Source organism: Rhincodon typus, chromosome 30, assembly GCF_021869965.1.
Source record: "Rhincodon typus isolate 14 chromosome 30, sRhiTyp1.1, whole genome shotgun sequence".
Classification (NCBI taxonomy): Eukaryota; Metazoa; Chordata; class Chondrichthyes; order Orectolobiformes; family Rhincodontidae; genus Rhincodon; species Rhincodon typus.
Window position 1 is genome coordinate 21,341,949 of NC_063361.1, and position 9,998 is coordinate 21,351,946.

General features: G+C 40.9%; 1 protein-coding gene across 2 annotated transcripts in view; it reads left to right on the plus strand.

The window, feature by feature from the left end:
- Positions 1–9,998, plus strand: part of mpp2b (MAGUK p55 scaffold protein 2b) — a 526,590-nt gene that overhangs the window by 459,285 nt on the left and 57,307 nt on the right. For both annotated transcript variants that reach the window (XM_048614628.1, XM_048614629.1), the window contains one exon: positions 1,415–1,642. In XM_048614628.1, the coding sequence (XP_048470585.1) occupies positions 1,415–1,642 (228 nt within the window). The remainder of the gene's footprint in view (positions 1–1,414; positions 1,643–9,998) is intronic.

Consider the following 9,998-nt stretch of genomic DNA (forward strand, 5'->3'; position numbering starts at 1 on the left):
AATTGGGGGGGACAGTCCCGGAGCAGGGGCTGGAATAGTGGGGGGAGGCAGTCCCGGAGCAGGGACTGGAATGGGGGGTGTGGGAGGCAGTCCCGCAGCAGGGGCTGTAATGGGGTTGGCGGGGAGGCAGTCCTGGAGCAGCGGCTGGAATTGGGGGGGGGGGGGCGCAGTCCCGGAGCAGGGGCTGGAATTGGGGGAGGCAGTCCCAGAGGAAACTTACCTTGGAGCAGCTGAGAGCCGGTACGGAGCGGACTGGAGGATTGGAGTGGAGTGGGGATGGGTGTTGGACTGGGACCTGGCGTGGGCAGTCATACTATGTGTGGAAGCCCCTGTGTTGAGCTGCTGCAATGTAATGTTTACTTGAATTTTTTTTATCTGACTGTAATGTCAATCCTTTAACTATGTCTTACTTATTCTTTAAACACTGTAAAGTTATGCAACTACTTTTCTTTTTATTCCTCGTCCGTATCTAAGATCTGTACCTTGGTATTTTGTACCTAAGATGGTGCCATAAGAGATGACATTGTAAAAATTTTCACCATACTCCTGTACTTCTGTATTTGAGTACACGTGACAATAAAAGATATTCTATTATATTCATTGGAGAGAAATCCCCCCTGTGGAGAATGGAACTTGCAATATCCCCAACAACACTTAACATTCAAAGAAAAGGCTGTGCAACAGGTCCATATTTGCATTATATAATCTAGAAGATCACTACAAGGATTGTCATAGGAGACCACTCACCCTTTTGCCAATATCTGTGGGACAGCTAAAGTGAAATACTCAAAGCATAAGTGGTGCAATTCACATTTGACTATTGCAGTTATATAGTGCATGCCTATAGTGGAAAATTGTTTATTTTTCATGCTTATCATGTGCTGATATATGCCCTTTGTCCAGAAACAATGGGATATAGTTTAATAGAGCTCCACTGCAACATTATTCAGTTCTAGCCTGTAGTACTGTACTTTCTCTGAGCACAGTGTTGTATCATAGTTACTATAATCTATTTGGTCCTTTGCTTTGTGTTGACACATCAGCTCAGCCTTTGGTATCACAGACACACCTCTGTTATCATGGAGGCAATCGTGTAGTAATCAGGCCTGGCAGCAGAGAAACTGTTGCCTGAACCTGTATAGTCTCCTGGGGCAAGTTGAATGTTAATAGTGTGTAATAGGTACATTGGGATCATCAAATCGAACAGCATTTTCTGCTAACATTTTTACTTGGGGAGACAATAAAAGCGTTTGATGTAACAGTGTGTTTCTGAGGTTCAGATGTTGTTTGTCTAATTGAATTACCATTTTGCTCTTAAGTTCAGTGACAAATCTTTCTCGCCCCATGACGCAAAAATAATTATTCTGGAATGAGTGACTGGCAGTCAATAATAAGTATCAATAATTCTTTCCAGGGTGTAACATTCAGGGTTGAAAATAGTGAGCTTGTGATTGCTCGCATTCTCCATGGAGGCATGATCGACCAGCAGGGTTTGCTTCATGTGGGCGACATTATCAAAGAGGTGAATGGGAAAGAGGTTGGAAACGATCCAAAAGTCCTGCAGGAAATGCTGCAAAACGCCAGTGGCAGTGTCATCTTGAAGATCCTGCCCAGCTATCAGGAACCCCATCCTCCACGACAGGTAGGAGCTGCAGCTTTTAAGCTTGGTTGCTAAAGATTTTGCTCCACTGTCAATGATTAATATTGAACTTTATTCTTTCTCTCTTTTTCTCATTGAATTGTCAAGGTAGTTAATTTAATTTAACAGAGACATTCGGGTGACAAGCTGAGGTACACAGAGTGGGATAACAGCAAAACAAAAAGTAGGAGAGAAAAAAAAAGCAATCTCACAACAATGGTTAGACGATATAAGCTTAGCGGCTGAAAAACATATGAAACATGGGTTGATAACAGGATTAAGATCAACTTCATCAATCCAAAGCCAGAGGTGAAGATTTCACAATAGATACAGCTTGCATACAGGTTTCTCTCTCAGTTGTATCAGCATCACTGTCTTTTGCCTATGTTGCACTAATGTTTGTATGGATAGTGCTAACTAAACAGGCAAGAGCTACTGAGATCACAGCGGGTCAGGCAGCATCCATGAAGAGAAAGCAAGCTAACGTTTTGAGTTGAGATGACTCTGCATCAGAGCTGCCTGACCCGCTGTGATCTCCAGCATGTTTTGTTTTCAGTACACATTCCAGCATCTGCGGTAATTTGCTCCTACGAGAGCTACTGAGTTGGGAATCTTGATAATGAAAATGTGCTAATAGAAACAATCTGAAGGTGGACTTTGAAGATTTCAAGAGCTCTTTGAAGGTTGCACCCATCTTCCCTGGCTGTGTCTTGTTGGCCTTGCTGTCAGCAGAGCCGGCCCAGTTTCTCCTTTTCACACCTAGGATTTATTCTATGAATCTAACTATATCTCATTTACTATCTCGATCACTGCCTTTGCTTTTTGCTCTGGTCACCCCCACAATTGTTTCCACTTCCCCACCCCCTTTACAAAAATAATTGCTTAAAAGCACAAATTTCCAACTCTTTTCAGTTCTGAAAATGTGTCATACTGGACTGGAACCGTTAACTCATGACAGGTGCTGCAAGATCTGCTGAGGTTTTCTAGCATCTTCCGTTTTAACTTCTTCGGCAGCTTGTTCCATTATGGCGTCTTAAGGAGGAGTTCTTATCACTTTAGGACCTGTTTGGTCAATGAGGCTTCCTGAAAAAAAAATCAGAAATCTGCAGTCTTAAGAAGTTGGTGTGAAATTCCATGGGGATTTTCCATTAACTGACCAGAGATGTTTTACTTTCTCACAGGAGTTAGCATTGCTAAAGGTGGCGGAAGTTATTACATGAGGTGCCCTACATGATAGATATAGTGAACTTTGGCTAGTCAGATGGTGTTTTATCATATCTTTGTTCATGCACTTTGTTCTTAACTTAAATTTAGCGAAATTTAAAACAAAAATCTTAACCCAAATTTTCACCAGAAGTGGAGAGGTGAAAATCACAGATGTGGCCCAAAATGACAGGTCAAAATGGCACTTCATTTTCACGCAAAATGGAAGGCAGGCTGGGTTTTATACATGAACATTCTATCAAGGCAGCTGAAGTGACATTTTAGTATCTGTGAAGCGTGAAACCCAGAATATACACTTTAGATCTGTTAAGGGCAGGTCTGAACTTTGTGTGGATTCATTTGGTAGCCAGGGTACCTTTTTATTTTAAATTCATCTGCAGGATGAGGGTGTTGCTGGCTAGGCAGCACTTATTGCCCATCTCCTAATTGCCCAGGAGGCTTTTAAGAGTCAATTGCATTGCTGTGGGTCTGGAGTCACATGTCAGCCAGACCAGTCAAAAATGGTATTTTTCTTCCGTAAAGGACATTAGTGAACCAGATAGATTTTTCTTGAAAATCGGCAATGGGTTCGGGATCATTAGAACTCTTATTTCCAGATTTTTATTGAATTCAAATTCCACCTTCTGTCGTGGTGGGAATCAAACCTGGGTCCACAGAACCTTACCTGGAGTCTCTGGATTAACAGTCCAGCAATAATGCCACTAGGCCATTGCCTCCTCAATGGGGTCCCCAATGGTTAAGGTTCTTTGTGTGTAGTCCTGTACCTTTAGCAGGTGTAAAGTAGCTTTAGAAGGTATCCTTAGGATTATTTTGTGCCTGAAATGTGCGTAGAATCCTATCATACAATCCCTGCAGTGTGGAAACAGGCCCTTCGGCCCAACAAGTTCACACTGACCCTTGGAGCATCCCACCCAGATTCATCCCCTTTAACCCACCTAATCTACACATCCCTGAACACTATGGGCAATTTAGCATGGCCAATCCACCTAGGCTGCACATCTTTGGACTGTGGGAGGAAACTGGAGCACCCGGAGGAAACCCACGCAGACTCAGGGAGAATGTGCAAACTCCACACAGTTACCCGAGGGTGGAATCGAACCCAGGTTTGTATCCCTTTGAACTGTGAAGTTGTCAAACAACTTTCAAACCTGTCAAGAATTGTCAAAATGGGCTGGTTTAAGGCACTGGGTGTGTCGTAGGCATCTTCAAAGAGTGGCTAATCTACCTCCCACCCACATCCGTGGAGAAACTCACTGGATTAAGCTCCATTTGGTCACTTCAGAGCTGGCTGGCAGGCTTCTAGGTCTATTACAAGTCACAAAACTGAGCTCGCACTCCAGGCAGGCTTTCGGCCTCTCTCCACAGTGGGCCCTGGTTTCACTGTTTAGAAGGCAACCACTTTGCTCAACTGCCCAGAAAGCAAGAAATCATGCTGATGGTGGGGCTGAGGCCTTTTAAGTGGTCATTAATTGATCACAAGGGCTTTATTTGCAGCCGGTCAGGTAGGCCATCAATGGAACTTCCACACAGGCTCTTGTAATGAAGTGATAGTGTCCCGCCTCTGGACCAAAAGGCCAGAGTTCAAATCCCAGCTGCTCCAGAGGCATGTAATAACATCTCTAAACAGATTGATGGGAAAGATCTGGAACGTGCAGCACAAAACTTAGTTGCTGATGTGGAGAGAAGGGTAATTGTATCTCAGCAGTGCCAACTTACTCAATTATTTGCCCCCTGGGGAGGGGAAAATGCTAGCTTTTATTGAGCGAGAGCACCTATCTTGATAGAGTGGCACCTTAATGTAGAATTTTAATTATAGAATTCTATTTTTTTCTCCTGTCTGCAGGGATACCAATGAATACTAGATGAGAAGGCATGGTAGGTGAAAGGGAGAAGAGCTATGGGTTGGCACTAAATTGGCATAGGGTTATGGGGGCCATGAAGAGAGGGGGGTAGAGATAGCATACTGTGGCATAGGGTAATGAATTGCCATGGGGAATAGATAGAGAACATTAGGTGGCATGGATTGACATGAATGTATCCTGGGGATTATGTGCTGTGAGGTGTTAGGATGAAGGAATATGTTTTAATTTTAAGTTTTGAACAGTGCTAAAACCCCGAAAAAGGCTTTCCACCCAGGCCACCTCAGACCTTGAAGCCTCTTCAGCTTGTCTTGGGACACCTGACCCAAAGCCCAATCCAGCTTACTTTCCTTCACCTCCAGACTGAAAATGGGAAGTGCAGGAGACCATTTGTAAAGGTCGAGTTTGCAAAGCCAGAAATTTTACTGCTTCTGTGTAGTCAGTCCAGGAGCGAAATTTCGGCCCTTATTTTCTCTAGGCTTAAGATGCAGGATTCAAACTCCAACAATAAGCCTGGCCTAATCCAGTGGGATTTATTACTTACAACTCAAAAACTCCTGTCCTAATTTCCATTAGGTATGCTTCAGTTTGCCATTCCAGTTTGTGCAGAGGTAGTATTACATAACCTGCATTTTAAACTAATATAACTATTTTTCAACTTATTGAGCTTTATTAGTTGTTCCAAAAGGTATAACATTAGGAAAGGAAAGAAATGTGTTTTTCCTCATTAAATATGTGCTTAATAATTCTAAGCAATGAATGGTTCAAGGAATTTATCTAGGGAAGGTCCAGTATATGCTATGCTAACTCTTCTGAGCTGTGGTTTTATAACCAGCCTGAATGGACTTGTCATTATTGCAAAACTGGGCAAAACATGAAAAAGCACCTTGCCGGAAAAAACAGAACAGAGGATTTTAAAAAAATCTACTGAATCACAGCAACAAAATAGATAAGAAAGGACTATTTAGCTCATCTAACCTTATTCATCTCAAAAGAGTCTGTAACATTCTTACCCGCTATAGCATCTATTTACTCCTAAATGAGCCCAAGGTGTTTCCTGACACTGCCATACTTGGAAATCTATTTCACATATTATCATTTTCTAGTACTGGGTATCAGCCTCATGGTTCCAATTTGCAGTAGTTTCAAAGCTTGAGCAACTTTGTACTAACTAGAACTGGTGCACAAATTTGCAACGATTTTTTTTGAGTGCAAATCACCAGTAGGATCCAATGCTATTCATTCCTTTGTTTTGACATCTATTCCCTAACAATTACCTGCTGTTTCCTTTCCTGGCTTCTGTTTCTCATTAATTTCCATTTTCCCTTCGAAATTATTGCTTTAAGCTTACAGCTTCCTGTCGGACAGGATTGAAATAGCTTTTCAGGATGTCTCATTACACTGTGACATGAGGCTGTCCACAGCCAATTTACAATGTCACTTTCCTCACAAATTTTGAGGTCAGTTTGCTTGGACATGCCCCTTTTTGAACTAACGTTTGCCGTTATTTAACAGATTTCGACCATATATGTAACACTGAAGTGAGACCGATTGGAATGTAGTTGGCTGCACCATTTTTATTAAACTACATTTTTATAAAAAAAACTTTGTCTCCTTGCAATGCAGTTGAACATCCCAGAATTCACAACGCCTTCAAAATAGCATTTCACAAGCCTTCCTCACCTTTTACACCTTAACAATGAAAGCTGTGACCGCTGTTAAAAATTTCTCTGTTCTCCCTAAAAGGTATAAAACCTTATTTTCTCTGTGGAGCTAGCCATTTGTTTTCTTCGCATTATCAGTTATTGTAGTATAATGTGGCAGATTAGGGGATCAAATTCCAGAGATACAGTGTTGTGAATTGGTATTATACTTCATTTTCAATAGACATTCAAATTGGCCCAATGACTAATGTGAGTACAATAAGGCATCTTAAATTTGAACTGGAAATAAAACACCTTGCATGAAGTAGAGTTCATTCTTCCTCAGTAACCCTCCATTACAAAGCTGCTTTCAGGTCATGAAGCAAACAGGGAACTTAAAACCACTTTTCAGTAAATATAAACCATAGAGGATGAAATGCAATTGCAAATCTGAGAGATTTCAGAAGTTTGTAAGATAGAAAAATTAGTCTCTTGTAGACACCACATTAGTGTATGTAGCTATTTTATACCTCTTGAATGTTTAAACTCTTTATATAAATGGATTTTACACTTTACCATTTCTACCTAAGCATAAAAAGGAATGCAAAGTGTTGGTTTTGAGTGTTTATAGTAAGGATCAAGTTTCTACTTTCTGTAACTCGAGTAAACGCCTTCAGAAAAGCCTTGAATCAAAGTAATGCAAGCCGGTTTTTCACCCCGATCAACACAAGGCTTCTACCCCAGGCTTCCTCCATATGAAAACAATTTACTTTCTGCATCGCTTCACAGTGTATATTTTAGAGCATTGTGAGTTACTGGTGGATAAAATTATGAACAAAACGTCAGTGATTAGCAATAACAGTTTTGTCAAATCCCTTCAATATGGTTAAGAGCTTTGTTAAATTCAGTTGGGCATTGCGTAATTCAAATGGTCTTTAGCTATAGGTTTTGGACCATCATTGTGTTCATTTCAAATACTTAAGCCTTATGACAACATCTTGTTGTGCTTAATCTGATAATTTCCACTCTTCACAATGTTGAGTTCTACTTTGTTTGCTTCATAAGAAGCTTTAATTTTCACTTGGTTTTATTCACCTTCAAAATCCTCTGTGATGTTTTAGATATGGTGATTTTTACTAGACAGTAGCTGTATTTTGAAGACCATTTCTGTGGAATCATAGTTGTCATAATATGTTTTTAGCCTAGTCAGTGGAAAGGTTCTCAGCCGGGACGGAGGTCTGAGTTGCAGTGAAGCACTTCATCTTACACAACAGGCACAAAATGAGCAATTCATGTCCCATGAAAATGTGCTGTACTTCAGTTAAAACCCATAATCTGCTCTGACGTTATCTTATCTGATTTTCTAGTTATAGTGCTCTTATCTTTAGCTGTGTAAATTAGCATTCAGAGTGCAGTAGCATTAATTTCAACAATAGCTCAGTAACTGTCAATAAGCCCAACATGCCGCGTGAGTACCGTCACTTTGTTGCCAATTAGTTTTATCTTTTAGACATTATTGTTGAAACGATAAACAAGAATCGTCATCTCTCATTGTTGCACTGCTATCAGCATGATTTTTGATGTGTGTAATCGACACATTACATTTACATCTGTGTGCATGTATTTCTCATTCATGAAAGAATCAATTATGAATGACTTTCCAAACCTTTAATATAATGCTGTTTTTATGTGTTTATGCATGTGTGTGTTTCCCAGAAATTATGAAAGGAGGAACTGTTGCTACTCCAGTCCCACAGCAATGTGGTTGACTCTTAATTGCCGTCTGGGCCATTAGGGATGGGCAATAACTGCTGCCTAGCCAGCAGCGCCCTCATCCCGTGAATGAATAAAAAAAAGTTTTCCTGCACATTTGCACTGATGATATTCAGTTTTACCTTCACCACGTCTCTTGACTTCTCCATTGTTGCCAGATTATCAAACTGCTTGAAATGTGCTCCAATTGAATATATGAAAAGCCAAAATCATTGCTTTTGCTACTCACTTCTACCTCAACACCACCACCCACTCCCAACCCCTCCGCAACACCCCACAAGTTCTGATCTCAAGTTACCAATTCCACCTGTCTCTGCAGCAACCATCTGAGGCTGTTTACAATCCAGGAGTCATCTTCCAGCTGGAATGAACTTCCAAAATATATACACACCATCACAAAGACCACCAATTTCCATCTTTGTGATGTTTCACGACTTTGCATCTGCCTCATTTCATCAATTGATAGAACTATCATCCATGCCTTTGATAGCTCTCAGTGGACACCACATGGCTAGCTTTACACGTTCCATCTTTTGTAAACTTAAGGTTATTTCAGACTCTAGTGACAGTGTCCTCACTGCATCAAGTCTTTTTCTTCCAGCACTCCTCTCCTAGCTGCTCTTCACTATCTCCTGAATAAGCAATGTCTTGGTTTTGACGTTCTCAGTGTTGTTTTCAAGTCCTTCCATGGCCTCACTCCTTCCTATATCTGTGATTGCCTCCAGCCACGTAATCCTTCCTGATATTATCCATATGGTCTATTGAGTATGCCTGATTTTAATTTCTCCACCATTCAGGTCATGCCTTCAGCTGCCCTGACCCTAAACTCTGGAATGCCCTGGCTAAATTTCTTTGCCTCACTGCCTTTTATTTTTGATCCTTTAAGGTGCTTCTTCAAACCCAACTCTTTGACCAAACTGTCGATAGTCAGTACATTTATGGTTTTATATGTCTTATAATTCAAATTTTGCTTTATATCTTGTTAGGGGCTTTAATACATGTGTTATATAAGGAATGTGATAGAAAATACTTAAGATAAATACTGTCTACATTTAATAGATAATCATCTATTGAATGAATAGTGAATCACAAGCTACAAATAAAATAAAAAGTAATGTCACCATTGTCGCTAAAGACTACTCTGTCATTAGAGAGAAAGAGAGAGATAACTGGTGGTGGTTTAATCTGACAGTCACCATACCCCAGATGAGGGGAAGATTGAGAAGATGGGATCTTCATGGTAACCTCAGCAGGTAGGGAAATCGAACCCACATTGTTGGCATCATTCTACATAACAAACCAACTGTCCAGCCAACAGAGCTAACTGACCCCCAGACATCTACAAACAATAACAAGTATTGAATTTACTCAAGATGAACATAGTTAAAGATTGATCTGGGGATGATTAAAGAATTGTAACACTCAACAATTCCATCACACATTTCAGGTCGCTTATAGAATTGAATTACTTTGGATGTGTTATGATGGTGAGTACCAGATCAAATTCAGAGTTTAGTAACTAAGCACCACAACAGACCATTTTCTACCATCACATTGCCAACCATCTGACTATTCCGGTCTTCCTGACTATTCTATGACTACAGTCCTAAACTATCTGACTAAACCTAATTGTCTAACTGCCCCAAACTCCTGATCGCACTCCTCCACGGCCATCACGTTTCACCCACTCACTAAGCCACTCATTTACTGATTTGGATCTTTTAAGTCTTATCTGACTATGGCAGCTAGTCTCATGAAAAAGGACATAGTCCTTTGTCTCTCCCATGTTGCTGGACTTGCCTTTGGGATGCCACGCTGCCCATTTCTGGACTTGCCTTTGGGATGCCGCGCTGCCCATTT